The 15433-nt window shown below is 34.7% G+C and overlaps 1 protein-coding gene across 1 annotated transcript in view; it reads right to left on the bottom strand.

Moving 5' to 3' along the window:
- The window catches only part of LOC129957447 (neuropilin and tolloid-like protein 1), a 254105-nt gene that overhangs the window by 17079 nt on the left and 221593 nt on the right, over positions 1-15433 (bottom strand). Inside the window, exons 3-7 of the mRNA XM_056069768.1 lie at positions 13363-13521; positions 10566-10829; positions 9221-9247; positions 6265-6395; positions 5343-5586 (exon numbers count right to left, since the gene is read on the bottom strand). Coding sequence (XP_055925743.1) covers positions 5343-5586; positions 6265-6395; positions 9221-9247; positions 10566-10829; positions 13363-13521 — 825 coding nt within the window. The remainder of the gene's footprint in view (positions 1-5342; positions 5587-6264; positions 6396-9220; positions 9248-10565; positions 10830-13362; positions 13522-15433) is intronic.

Below are 15433 nucleotides of genomic sequence, written 5' to 3'. Positions count from 1 at the left end.
ATGAGTTCTTAATCGATGAGATCATTGGGCTGCACGTGGACAGCAACGACATCAATGAGTCGGAGGAAGAACACAGGCGCAGCACATTCTCTCTCTTCTGGCGAAGAGAGAGAATGCTGAAGAGATTTGGCCAGGAGAGGAGATAGACCCAACTGAGCCACAACCTTCCTGAGAAATAAAGGAGACGTTGAAAGCATAGGAAATTATTTCATCCTTCGTTGAGAAGCATTGCCCTGATAAGGTAATAGCTACAAATTCTTTTTACGATAATGTTGTGCTTCATTTTCGCCAAATTTTGAATCGTAGCCAAAGACAAATGTCTTTAGACAGTTTTCTTGTAAATAAAAGCATGCATTATAAATAATAACTTTCATTAATTTAAATTTGTATCAGTATTTTTTGTTTGAATTTTTTTTTATTTTACAAGGATTTCTGTGGATACATTTTTTTTTGCTTAACGAGTAAGATTCAGAAACGAATTATGCTTGTTTAGCGAGGTTCCACTATATATGCACCTATCTTTAACATATTAGAAATTAGTTACTTGGACAGTTAAAGTAGAAATGCTGCACAAGTATAAAATGATGGAGATAGTATCGGCTTTTCATCATCAAAAGATCCTTTCTGAGCACCTTTCGGATATTTTATCTCCTCACCGCAAAGAAAATTCAAACGAAAGAGTTCTAATACTCTGACGGTATTTATTTACGAGTATGCAGAATAAATGCACAGTCAAATCCCAATATTATGACCATAGTCAGGTTGACATAAACACAATTTTAGCCAATCACAGGTAAAACTGAGAAATGTCTTTGTCGGATGGCACATAAAGATTTCGTTTAGTAGTAGTTGCATTAATGAGTAAGTCATGCGCTTTAACGGACATTGAAAAGATGCGATCATCGGGTAAAGGGCAGGTGGCGGCAGCATTTCTGAAACCGAAGTTTCTTGAAGTGTATCAGTGAATGAGTACAACAACTGGGAGTGTGCAGTGTAGGTGTGCAAATCGAGGGTTTTCACGGTCCATTAAAGTGAGGGGTGAGTGTTCTCTTAGGATGCTTGGTTGGGATGATCGACACTCTACTGTCGATACATTGACGGAACAGATGAATCAGCAATACACCAGAAAGTTATCCAGGATAACTGTTCGAAGCACTTAATTACATAGATGTCTTAGAAACAGACATCTGATTTCCTTACCTATGTTGGCAAGCGTATATTACAAGAAACGTCGTTCGTTGGATTCAATATAAACATAAGACATTGAAAAAAAGGAAAAAGGTTTCTTTTTGAGATGAGTCTCATTTTCTAATGCATCGGATCGATGGGCTTTGAAATATTCGCCGAAAGACATTAGAAAACACACTACCAGAAGCCATTGATGGGCACCTATGCGATGGTGAAGAGGTAATGTGATGGTTTGGGTTATGTTTACTTTGCCTGCTTGGATCTTTCATTCATGTGGAAGGTTCCATCGATGGCACTTATCAACTGTCGCCGATTATGTACATCATTATACGGCAACTGCGTATTCTGCGAATGATGGCATGTTTCAATAGGATAATGTAACATGCCATGTGTCCGAAATTGTCCCTGAATGATTTGAGGAGCATGAGAAGAGTTCTAATTATTGCCTTAGCTTTCAAATTCCATACATCTTAATTCCCGTGAAAATGTGTGGGAAACATTTCGGTAAACACATATAATAGAAAGATCCTCCCCCTCGAAATTTAACGAGTTACATGATGTTCTCTTGCTTCATGATCACAGATGCCAGTCGTCACTTTCCAAGTACTCACTGAGTGAATGCCCTGACGCTTAGATGCTATTTTGGCTGCAAGAGGAGGTTATTCAGGTTATTAGATAGGTGGTCATACTGATATGACTCAACTGTGTAAATGACCTTCCAGAAAATCGAAGATATAATTCTTAACTTTTAAGAATGGAATGAATTTACAATGAAAGAATGACAAAGAAACGAAAAATAATATTTTTCGTTTCTTTAAGAAGTACGAACTCTTATAGTGTGAGATATTATTCAAAATTCTGAGAACACGATGAATTCATGCTGACAATCAGTTTCAGAACAATCATTTATGATGGTATTATCAGGAAAATCGATATGAGTAGTGAGCAAATTCTCTCTCTTTGTCTTATATACACATATTATATTCCCTGAAATGATTTTCGCAAACTCTGTAATAAAGGGGCTCTTCTCTGCATCCCTAGCATAAAAATGGCGGAATGAGAGCAAATCCGTGAACTCCACGAGTTTCCAAATTTTTATTTTTAGCCTCCCGTATCTGAAAGTTTTGTGCTTCGTAGAACAAAGGAGGAAAAAAAAAGCTTTCATACAATTTGGATTTGATTTTTCTACTCATTCAAATGAAAATTTGAAACAAAATTATAATTTAATAACAGAATCACACATCAAATTTTATCTGTGAAAATATTTCATTTTTGAGTTATTGCATGCGAATGTATGCAAATGCAATCGACCGACGGACAATCGACTCATTGATGAATTTGGTTCCAAATTTTATACGAATTTTGAGCGGTAGAGTTTTATATATCAGATTGAATCCATGTGGCTCTTTGCATTTTCGTCACCATATTCCTTTGCATTTGAACAGATTGTCAGACAAATTTTCTCTAAATGGATTGCGTCCAAAGTTTGATAAAAATTGACAAATTCGGTGTAAAATATGCATATAAATGATGCAATAAGAATAAATATATGCTCTATGCATAGAAATATGCAAAGAGCGTTTTAGCCCTCGTGCCCACAGACTGATAGATACATTCCTTTTTCTTTTACTCGAGGAAGTTTAAAACCTGCGAATTCGTCAAAATCTCGCGCTCCAATTTTTGAGAATTACAATATTCTCTCTTTGTAAACTTCCTACAGGAGGAAATGATGTTTCTTGCTGATTGGGGAATGCACGAATCACAGAATCATTCGTCAAAGTTTCGAAGTTAAATATTCTGATGATTCCAATGTTTCCATCTTACACGAGAAACTAAGATGACTGCATACACTTGTTCGAATCCTTCGGAATAAGAAAGGAAAGGCCTTCCTTTCGATGAACGCTTTCATTAAAATGTCGATTTGTCTGCGAAGTGGATTCGTTCCGTTTGAAAGACAACGCACAAAGAAGTTCCCGCTCCAGAGGCTGTAATATCCGGCTATCCGTACAAATATTCATCGATCATCGTTGCCGGACTCTTTCGCAGCCGGATAATTTGTCAAAAAAGCCAATAATTCACATCTCCGGCGCGAAACTGTCCTTAAGAATAGAAATGAATATTATATCGCCATGGAAGAGATATTGCCATCGTCTGGTGAAAGGTCAGAAGATTTGTGCAGATCTCAAAATTATATTTGAAAGTCACAAGAAGCGATATTCTTGAAAACTATAGAGTACCAATGAGGGCCCGATTTTCTCATATACGAGTACCGAGTGGCCAGAAAATCGAGTATTCACTTTGTATTTTGTTCTGATTGTGTTTAAAATTTGATAGAAATCTACAATTATGGTGCCAAAATAAAATGTTAATTTCTTTCATTTAGATGGTGACAAGTTTTGAGTTAAAGAACCCTGCTTAACGCGCATAATTCGTTCCCGAATTTACTTGTAAAGTAGAAATGTTTTCTCCATAGAAATCCATGTAAAATGGGAGAATGCGTTCTATTTGGAAACAAATACTGAAGCAAATTTATACTAATGTAATTTATTACTTTTAATGAATGCTTTTTTTAAATTAAAAAAAAACTTGTCTAAAGGCATATGGCTAAGACTTGTATAAAGACATTGGCTACGCTTCCAAATTTAGCGAAATGAGATATAACTTTAGTTTGTTTAGTTTAGATATATTAACGTCCCTTTTTAAAGCAAACACTAGGGCTATTTTGGGACGGACCTTGTCATTTTGAACAGCGGTCAGATCAAACACCACAGACACCACACCACACCAGCGGGAGGACGTTTGCCCCTGACGGATTTAAGTTGCAACAGACCCCCTTACACGACGGTTCTTCGGTAGAATCGGGTCTCGAATCTGAATGCCTATCTCTCCCCTGCAATTTTGTATTACGGCACAAAATGCAGGTCCATAAGCTCTTTGTTTGTTCTAGCTATGTTCTTCCATGAGCTCATCGATCTTCTTGTTACCCATCGTCATCCCCATAACCTTAGCCGGTGACAAAATCTCGCCAATTAAAGTTCTACAGGCAATGACTTGATGAAATCTCTTGGAGTGGTCTTCGACAACTGCTTCCATGTGGATATAAGGGCTCTCTTCAAACAGTTAACATTTTTATGGAGCATTCGTGTGATTCATGGCGAGTGCTTTGGTGATTAATTCCTGGCATGTGGTTAACAGTACCCGAAAATCAAATTATTTGTTACAGGCTCGTTTTCCAAACCGACTGACAGAATTACAATTGTAGTCACAAAATCGCATACCAAGATTGATTCATTCGAGTCACTGCGTTTTTGAGCTATCTCATTTACATGCCTCTGAAAGTACAAACTGATAGACGCTCAATCCCTAGTGAGGTTTGGTCAAAACTTTAATAAGTATCTACACTACAGATGTTAAATTTGTGAACCGAATTTTATCCATCTAGCTAGCTCTCTCCAATCTGCAGTTACCGTGTTAACATCCGAACAGAGAGTGCTTCTGAATAGAGTTTCCTCAAAATTCGATAGCAATATTTGGTGTACAGAATTTTATTCATCTACAAATAGGTTTATAGCTTAAATTGTTTTTGAGTAATCTTTGTCACAGATAAACAGGCAGGTCTGACTGATAGGCAGACAAACATTTTTTTTTTCTGAATTGAGGGAATGCGGAGACTTATCAAAATCTCGAGCTCGACTATTTTGACTTCGCATATGAGAAAGTAAAAATGTTGAAAAATTTCGCACAGAATGCGTGCTGTTCAAAGGGCAATGTTTTCATTTTCACAAGAAAAATTACCAATATTAGGCACACATATTGCAGAATACTGCATTCTGATATACACAGATCATTCGGCACGATTTGCATTGTCTTTTGCGGGCAATATTTGGGAATAGAAAAGAAACAATCGATTGCCATAATTAAAGAAGAATCTTGCGAACGGTGTATTTGGCTACCTGAGGAAATAATGTTTAAAACTTAATTTTTTCCTGCTAATATCAATTTATTTTATAAGAAACATATAACGAATCTACTATTTTATTCAAAAAATTCGCTATTTTATTCCACTTTTAAGCAGCATCGCATAATCTGTCAAATGAATATCCAGGAAGTTCATTCTGCAGCATTCTCAGAATGTTGGATGAGATGCCACTTACCGTTCTTCTGGATCTCCCTGAAGGAGGTGAAATGGATCTTGAAGTCGGTCTTCTCGTAGGCGAGGCGCTGCGCGAAGAGGCGGATGTAGGTGATGTTGGAATCGCTTTTCTGCGGTTCGGCCGTTGTGCCGCAGAAGTTGGCCGTCTTCTCGCTCGGCGTGTGCGTATCGGGGAAGATCTGGATGAAGTTCTGATCGCAGTCGTTGGGCTTGTCCAGGCTGAATTCCTTGAAGTTCAGGTATAGCTGAGAAGAAAAAAGAACGAATCATAATGATTACTGCATCTATCCATATAAATATTGTAGAAACTCCCTTAACGAGCACAATTCTTTCTTGAATCTTACTCGAAACATGAAATTTTTTTTCCCATAGAAAGCCATGTAAAATAGGGGAACGCGTACAGACAGAGTTGAGATGCAACATTGCAGCAATGTTCCCGGTTTTCTTGTATGGCACCCTGTCTTTCAGAAATAGCTGAAGACGAATGTAAAATTAGCTGATCGCATCGCACACACGACATACCTGATATAATCTTAGTGGAACTCAAAGGGTCTTGAAAGAGCAGGATATAAATCCCAATGCAAGATTAATAAAACCTCATACCATGCTACATCCCCTGAAATTTTGATAAAGGCTGCACACTTTTATCCATAAACTAAATGTTCATTAGTTTTTTTTATTAGCTGGTCAGTATTGACTTACACAGTACATGAAGTTCGTTCTCAAAGCTTGCTTCGGTCCAGTATTTTTTAGTTTGAAAGTAAGGTAACATAGAACTACCCTGGTGTGATTTAATAACACTGTAATGGAATTAGTAAGAACAAAGTAATACAAAATTATCATGGATCCGATTTTATGGATAGCACTGTAATGGAATTAATGAAAGGAAATTGTAATGGAATAAGAGGGGAGGGGGGGCTCACCTTCTTCCCTGCCTCCGTTTCGATGGTCCACATGCACTCGATGCTGTCCTCGTTTTTGTATTTGAGAAAATATTGGTCCATCTGGGATTTCATGACGGTCCCCGAATGACCGCTGAAGTGGATGGAGCACTCTGTAATACAAATCAGCCGTTAGCGAATTTTAAAAATAAAAATAGGATAGAACAATATAACTTACCTTAGGTGAGTGAACATCCACAGTTAGAAAGAAATAAAACACTATATTTTTCGGAAGTTAGAATTTAAAAGTGGAAGAGATACAATTGCAATCAACCAAGTGCTGATATTATCGTAGAACGTTTATTGTCTTTGATGTAATCACCAGCATTGTCTATAATTTTTTAATAATTTCCAGAGATAAAGAACCTGCAGAATATTTGAAGCAATGCATGTTTTGTTTGATGTTTCAAATGGTAGGGACCTATCGATTAGGTGACTACATTGAAAAGTGGAGTTTTTGCAAAAATACGAATTTTTTAAATTTAATACTTTTAATATTTGAGCAGATTTCTTTAGAAAATGTTTGAATTTTGTTTCTAAGTCCATTTTTTGGGAAGTTACTCTGATTTTTATATTTACATTTATATAATACTTTTTAATGTTATTTTATATCTTTAAATGCTGTTTTTAAAATTCTTATCTTTGGTAAAATATTCTTACGAACAACTGCAAAAATGCATTTAATATACATTCTAATAATATACATTCTAATAATATACATTTTTTATTCAAATTTGGCAGAGTAATATTTCAATACATTCTTCAGTTCCTGAAATACAGAATTAGTAATCTCTTCATTTAGAATTATTCTGTAGTTGCTTCAATGCTTCACAGTGCGGAATAAATTGAAAACTTCATGTTGTTTATTATTTGAACTCTCATTTTGAAAAATGAATAGGAATACAGCTTATTTTTTAGTTGTGGAACTAAGTAAGATATTTGTTAAGCTATCTGCAAAATTTTAAGCAAATCATTTACTACCGAACAATAGCAAATATGTTTGAAGCGAAACCCTGCAAAATCCGAACCATCAGCATTCTAGGAGTTTCACAGTGTTGGAAGCATTGAAACAGCGCTAGTGACTAAATCTAAAGACTATAAGCACTTAAGGCTCATTTTAATGTGGTTTCAACATAAATTATTTGTGCGCCCTTTTTTCTTTCTTTGTATTTACACATACTCACTCTGTCCAAAAGGAAACCGGAATTTTAAATTTCGGAATGTTCTTTTTATAAGATTTGCATCTTTCAAAAACGCTCTCACTTTCTGCTTATATCTCTCTTCTTACGTGATTTTCATGGCTGACTGAAGGAGCCATTTTCAGAGATAGTACATAGTACACAAAGATTTTCTTTTATCTATTTTTTTTAAAATCTTCGACTTTTCACTGTAGTTGTCAATTTTTTTGAACAAATGGAAGCCAACTGAATTGATTCTGAAGAATTAAATATCTTTTAGAAGAAAGTTAAGATCCTTATTTGAAAGACAAAGCAATGCTTAATGAACTGTGGCATGAATCAGATTTTACTCATCAGTCAAGATAAAAGGCAAAAATTTTTCTTCGATACGATGGACCGGCAGGTTTACAGTAAAATTTTGTAAAAATAGTTTCCTAAATCTTCAAAGATTTTGTGTGCGCTCTTGACTTCTCCGATGTAAATATCATCAGTTGATATGGAAGGGACACTATCCTTGAATCATCTTTGATGATTATGGAACGGACCTTCGTTAGCATTGTCATGAAGATCACCTGTTGGCAGAGAAAGGCACGCGATTATTGAATCATCTTTCATGATTGTGAAATGTATCATCATAAGTTGTCACATGAAGATGTACGCTATGGAATTCTTCAGTATTCTTCAAAGAATTCTATCGACTTGATCGCACACTTAAAATAAAAGATTGCTTTTGAGCTCTGAAATGTTTATAAACCCGATTAGACGTAGGAATTTGCATTTTTAAAAGGCCAAGCCGTGAACCTTTCGTTTCGATGTTTACTGCCCACAGGCCCCTGGTATGAAACTATCTTTCAAAACAACACGTTCCGATATTTACAGGAATGTGCCTGCTATGCATTATGATATTCTACCAGCTTATTTTTATAGTATCCCTTTGGTCACTTTTCCCTTGGATGAAGGATTTTCATCAAAGGCAAGCTTCACGTTCTGAAAAAGTGCAGCTGTGGAGGATTAAGTGAAGTGACAAAAGGAGTTAGAAAGTCGTATTTACATGTTTGTACTATATATATAATAAATATGATAAAAAATGCGCACTTCCAAGATAAGCAGGCTGCTTCTGTACTTTTTTTTTCTGTAATAAAATAAGTTATGGAATTTTTTTGAACATAGTAGTATAGATCTAACCTTAAAATTTATCTTTTATTAAAACATTAACTTTAATTATATAATATTACGGCTGTTTTTTTTATGTTTAGAACTGAGTTTATAAATGAAAATAAGTTCATTTTCTGTCAAAATTGTGAAATTACTTTGATTTTCGTGGCGGATATCTTACTATTAAAAATATTATAATATACTTTTCGAATTCTTCCAGAAAAATAATTACAATATACTGTTCAGATACTTAAACAAATGATTCAAATTATCCTGTTTGGATTGTTTTCGAAAATGAACGCAACGTAATATTCAAATTATTTTGAAAACTGATCAGAATTTCATTATTCAGATGTATACAATGTATGATTGGAATTATCTACCAACATTTTTGTAATTACTATTTGAATTCTTTTGGAAAATTTACACAACATAATGTTTGTATTCTCTTCAAAATATTTTATAATATTATATTGAATATTAAATATGAATTATTAAATATTATATTGAACGATTCATATTCTCTTTTAAGATTTTACATTGCACTAAACATACTTCTCGAAACCTCTTCCAAAAAAGACAATAAAAAATAAACAAAATCTCACCTTTCTCGATATCTGGATTGCTTGCACCTGAAAAGAAACGAGGAAGAAACATTATTCTAGAACGGAAAGTAAAAGAGAATGAAGAAGAAATGTCATTTAAAAAAAAAATCAGATTTCTATCCACTTCCTCAAAAATCATTATACTTTTTTTAGGAAAAATAAAGCAAACTTTTAATAATACTTTAAAAGATTGGAAAAATTTGTATTTTTTTTGTGAGGAAAATTAGAGGACTGTGAGGAAAATTAGAGAAAATGTTAGGGAAAAAATGTAAATACGTGAAGCTCCTATTAAATATTCTAAACAAATTGGTATTTTAATGACATTTGTATTACATTTTACATTACTTGTATTATTTTTAAATTCTTTTTTTAATTCAATGAATCGATTAACAGATGGATTAATGATTATTAACAGAGTGATTCCGAAAATATTAAAATAGCATGCTGCCATCAAGAACATTCAAATATACAAAATTTCAAAACTCTAGTTCATTGTAAGTATCACAACGTGCTGTACGGTATCATCTAACTTCATGTCTCTCTATGTGTATTTTCGTATGTTGCAGGAAAAGAAAAACCGCTTGACTTACTAAATTTGGCAAAGATGTATTTTGAAAGCTGAAAATGCACAACTGAAAGCTAATTTTTTGAAATTTGAATAATTTTCGAAAATGTTATACATGACTTTTACACAATCGGTTCAAAATGACTTTTAGACCATTTTAAAAATTAAAAATGTTATTGCAAAACAATTTTTTTCTGAATTTCGGCACATCTTAAAAACAACAACAAAAAACACGTGGATTTCCTTAATTTTCAAGAGCATATTTCATTGTTGAGAAGAAATTCGACCGTTTTCATTATTTCAGCTAATATTTAATCGTGTGATTTCCTTCTGCCGTCTCTGTGCAATTTGTCTGAGAAACAAGATAGGGAAGTTACAGTTAAACCATGAAAGTCAAAGCATAAACATAAGAATCGCGTTTTAAACAGCGTTACTGCCTTAAAAGGATTTATGTATACAATGAATAGGACATGTGTAAGGTTATTAAACATCTGTCACAATTTGGTTCTTAATAATACATTGTCGATGTAACACAAAATATTTTATTGGGATGAAGCACAATCAATATTTGCGGTGAAGCAGCTCCATACTTCATCGTTAAAAATGTCTAGCAATTAATTTTACAGATGGTTCAGAGTCGGTTTCTGCTTTCTAAGAACTCATTTTCCTCTTCAAAATTTCGTAAGCATGAGAAGTCGCTTACAAAATCCCATCCTTACAATCGCGAAACTAGCCAAGTTCAACATAAGTAGACAAAGAAAAAACATAAAAAATACTGACCCAGGTTGGGCATCTGCACAAAATCGTAGACTGCCCGGAACCCTTCGTACTCGATGGAATCATCCGAGTTGAATTGCAGCCACATATGACGCTTGGAGGAGATCATTTGGCGGGGGAACTCGGAGCCGCACAAGCGGGTGCCGAGCATAGGGCTGTAACCGTGCAGCCCGTCCCTCACCTCTAGCCAGTCGTAGTTGCAAGATGGAGAGTTCTCCAGGTGGAACTTGTCTCGGAAGTCCAACTTCACTGTGTGTCCAGGGGGTGCTGCAAGTAAACAGCCAAGATTAGCACTTTTTTCTTCTTCTTGTATACGAAGTATGGAGAAAATATTGACATTTTCAAAAAAATTCGAAATCTAGATTTTGATGAATCTCACCGTTTTAGAACTCGAAAAAAAAAAAAAAAACATTTACAGAATTTTGTTTGTCTGTTTGTCCGTCTAGCAGAGCCAGTCTGTATGTGACATTAATAACACAAAAGTGCTTTGAACCTAGACGGATGACATTTGGTATAGGGTCTTTACATCAAAGTTGTGAATTTCTATCAAATTTTGAGTAAATTCCATTCAGGGAAAGTTTGTCTGCCCGGATGTTCGATTCACATGATAAATGCAAAGCAAAGACATCTAAACAGAAATTTGGTACACAGATTTAGCATGCATATTGTTGACACCTATAAAATTTTGAATCAAATCCAACCAGGGTTGATTGTCTGTCGGTCTGTACTTTCAGAAGCATGTAAGCGTAATAACCCCAAAAAGAAATGACTTAAATATACAAAATTTCGGTTAATGATTTTATGACTGTGAGTACAATTCTGTGTCAAATTTTAATTTCAATCGGTTTGGTAAAAACGAGTCTCGAATATTCTTAACCATGTGACAGAGATTAATCACCAAAACACTAGATAAAAATGCTCAATTCGCGCCAAAGGTTGATAATTCGTCTTATTATACGCCATGCAAAGCGTTCATTAGAGAGGAAGTACACTATAAAGTTTCAGGGTTCCCACTTGTTTACTTTCTTGTATACGAAAGGGAAGTGCCATAAGCGTCAAAAAATTCAACTGCAAAATGTGAGGTCACATCTTTCCGCGTCCGAAAATTCTATTGTCCGTACTGTCTGTTAATGAGCACGATAACTCAGAAACGCTTCAATTGGAGGAATGATGTTCAGTATGTGCTCCGAACGCAAAATGCGTCGATTTTTATGTATGAAATCCCATGAAGGGGAAGAATCCTTTGCCAGTCTGTCTACTTGTATGTATGTGAAAGGGATGACTCAAACACGCAAAGACTCAAATAAGTGACATTTAATATGCCTTTTGTATCTAAATTTCATTGATTCATTTACTAATAAAAGCCGCTATTAATGTTAAAGTTACTTAATTATAAAAAAGATCTGTTAAAAATTTAAATTTAATTCGGAAATACTATTAACATGAAGAGAAATACCAAAATCTTACATTATTTTAGGTTAGAAATTGAATTTCATTGTAAAAAAGTTAGGAATAACATCCAATTTTTACGACTTTTTGGGAATTTAAAGAAAATAAAGGAAACTCAAAGCAGAATGAGTAGAACGGCGTAGGGCCTCCATGATACAGTATGTGCATCAAAAACCGTAGCTTACAAATAATTTGCTAAAGAAGCTGTTAAGATCAAGTTACTTAAAAACAACTTGAAAATTTCTTGAAAGTTGAAAGTTACTTGAAAATTTCAGCAACCACTCATCTTGGCCAGATAGCTGGTCTCGAAAAATGGCTAGCATTTAATAAAATATTCTTTAGATACGAACATTTACACATAGTATAAAATGAAATCTCCTGAAAGCGTCCGTGTGTTTGAAAGAGAAAAACTCGGGAAATACTTAACTGATATTGGAAATATTTTTACCATTTTGTAGGGCATTTATTGGGGAAGAATTTGTTATATTGAAGTCATACCAAAATAAAAAAAAAAGATTGGAAGCTAGACTTAAGTTTAAAGCTCATTTTTCCTCTTGGATGTTATGCCACGGGCAATACTGTGCGGGTACTGCTAATTTTAAATAAAAAGAGCTCCATAGTTTTGTGACTGAAACGGACTCTGTTCATGAAATTTTAAGTATATTTTATAGAAACGTGCCAGTTTCGACTACTCCATTGACCGTTTCGAAAAAGGTCCACGAATCAGCGCCCATAGTTTTCCCAATCCTCATTGGTTAAAAATAATGAAAATCTTGATTATTATAAAATAATGCTATTCAAAGCTCCATAACAGAATAAGATTTCATCGCAAAAGAAGGAAATAATTTTTTTCTCAGCTAAAAGCTAGAAGATCAACAATTTTATAATTTATGTCGTATTTCAAAAAAAAAAAAAAAAAATCGATAAAAATTTCTGTGATAACGTAAATAACAATATTTTATTTTGTTTCAATCAATAAATGTACTCCTGAGGAAGTCTAATTTTATATGGTCATACATTACGTCATAAGATAATTTATATATTTTTGACTTTTTATAACTGTAAAAATTATACATTTCTGTAATCAGAGAAAAGTTCCCTATTTTATTAGGCTAAAATTGAAATATCAATTTTTTCGAATCTACAAATGTTTCCAGTTTCCTTAATTGTTTATGAACTTAGTTTTATGACTTTCTTGTCCTTATTGTGTATATAAAAATAGCGAATATAAATATATGCAAACTAATTAAGAGATGAAGATCAATGTTTAATAATTAACATCGTCGAAGAGAGATGTATTCATTACCTCGAAACTTTTCAAATCCTGGAACTGACAACTTAGTATCCTCACCTGTTATCCTCAGGGTACACCTCACATTTTTGGGATAGTTGTTGGGATAGTTGGGGCTGTAGAATTCTTTCTTGGTCGGGTTTGCCACGGAAAAGTTGAAGCATTTGTTGTCTTCACTCAGATCCATGAGAGCGGCACTCTGGACGGGCTTTTTGGCGCCTGTAATTATAGAAAAACGTCCATTTAGCAATTCCTCCCTGCAGGAGAAGAAATTCCTAGCATTACGAACAAAACAATAAATATAAATTTAAAGTTTGTAAATTAAAAAATTCGTTTTCGATTAATAAATTAATTTAAAAAATGAAATAATGTTTGTATTGTTTAAGGATATTTACGATGTAATTTTTCGGTTACCCTTTGATAACTGATTTCCGACAAAATAGATTTTACTTCGTAGTCAAAATTTCAGTAGTTTCGTTAAGATTATTATTAAAAATTCTATGCTGTAACGTTCCCCGTTTCTCTCATTTAATAATTGGCATTACCCCCAGATGAAATGTCACCTATTCACCCCCCCCCCCCCCATTGTTAAGTGCCTCCGGACTGCCAGATGAGGAATCTTCTTTGCCAGTAGAATCATTGTGTCTGGTCATTAATTGTATCCAGATAAAGAACCGTAGATGTGCGTTTCGTCGTTTGAAATAGATCCATCATATCTTCCTTCAAGGCAGAAGAGCGTCTAACCCTCAAACCATCCAAACAAGTCTTTTTTTTACATTAGGAAGGGACTGATTAACATGTGTTCGGGAGGGGTCAGCTACAAAGATGAATCATTAATTTCATCTTAATTTCATCGTGGGACATTCCCACGATGGCATGGAGACCATTGAGGAAGCATTGCTGAACAGCTATTGGATGATAAGGAGCTCAAGTGCACCAATGAGAATATGAGAGAAAGAGTTTTGGGGGAAATAAAATGCAGGTATTTTTTGAAGAGAAGGGGGAGAACAGTGAGAGTAGTTTTAAGGAGGAGTCGGAGAGACGTGAGTGTTCTAAGGTGTTCCTGACTTTGTGTGAAGCTCCGTGTGATTCGAGCCACTGTGTTAAGATCCACACGATATAGATCGGCGGATTTCTGGAGCTACCCCTGGAGTAGCGGAATGAGCTAACAGCGTTTTTTTTTTTTTTGGTGTTTATTCTCAGAATTGATATAGGAGCTTTTTCATGATTAACTGACGACTGCTGTGTGAATTTCATGAGTGATATTAACCTAGACGAGAACAAGTTGCTTTTGTGTATATATATATATAAGGCTGTAAATAAAGGAGTTGTTTTGTTATGCTCCTCTCTTATCTGGCCGGTGGGGAGCAAGCCATCACAATGTACACAGGGCGCTAACGTACATTGCGCCAAAAACTCGCTTATGACTTATTGCTGAATAGCAACAGTCAAATATTAAGAAGCATCGTGCGAGTTTCAGGTCACAGAGAAAGAGAATCTTAAGAAGCAGTTATTCAATAATTCCTTTTTGAAATATGGAATCTTAATTGATAATAAATCAATTTGACACACTTGAAAAGTCTACGATCACTTTTCGGATACATTGTATTTATCACTATACATTTGCTAAACACTTTAGTCGTGCGTAGTTTCGTTTTCCATTGTAATCGAATTGTTTACGCATATTCACTTGCTTGTTCGATCAACGGGAAACATATGGGAGCACTATAAAACGAATTTATTCTTATTCTTTTCCTACGTAAATAAACAAAACAGTTCGTAACAACACCAAATTCTGAAATCCAATTCTTATCCGATCATCCACCGCGCTGAGGGTCACAAGCCATTATTTTACAGACCTTGATTGGGCGAACTGCAGCAACAATTCGCAGAATCCTTCCTTCCGACAGAATTCCGTTGCTAAGCAACTAAGAATATCGCTATCGTTTTTCGTGGCGGGAAAGAGACTGTTCTTTTATCAAAAAAAGGTTCCATTTTCTTAAATTTCCCATCTCATGTGTCTTTAATAAATGTCTTCCCGATCGAGAGTGCAATATCGCAAAAAGACTAAAACTGTTTTGCACGTTTTGCAATCTAAAATTGGCAGCGACACTATTTATTTGAAATTGAG

Source organism: Argiope bruennichi, chromosome 2 (genome assembly GCF_947563725.1).
Source record: "Argiope bruennichi chromosome 2, qqArgBrue1.1, whole genome shotgun sequence".
Classification (NCBI taxonomy): Eukaryota; Metazoa; Arthropoda; class Arachnida; order Araneae; family Araneidae; genus Argiope; species Argiope bruennichi.
The sequence above is the reverse complement of the archived record's forward strand: the minus strand, read 5'-3'. Positions and strand labels throughout refer to the sequence as shown.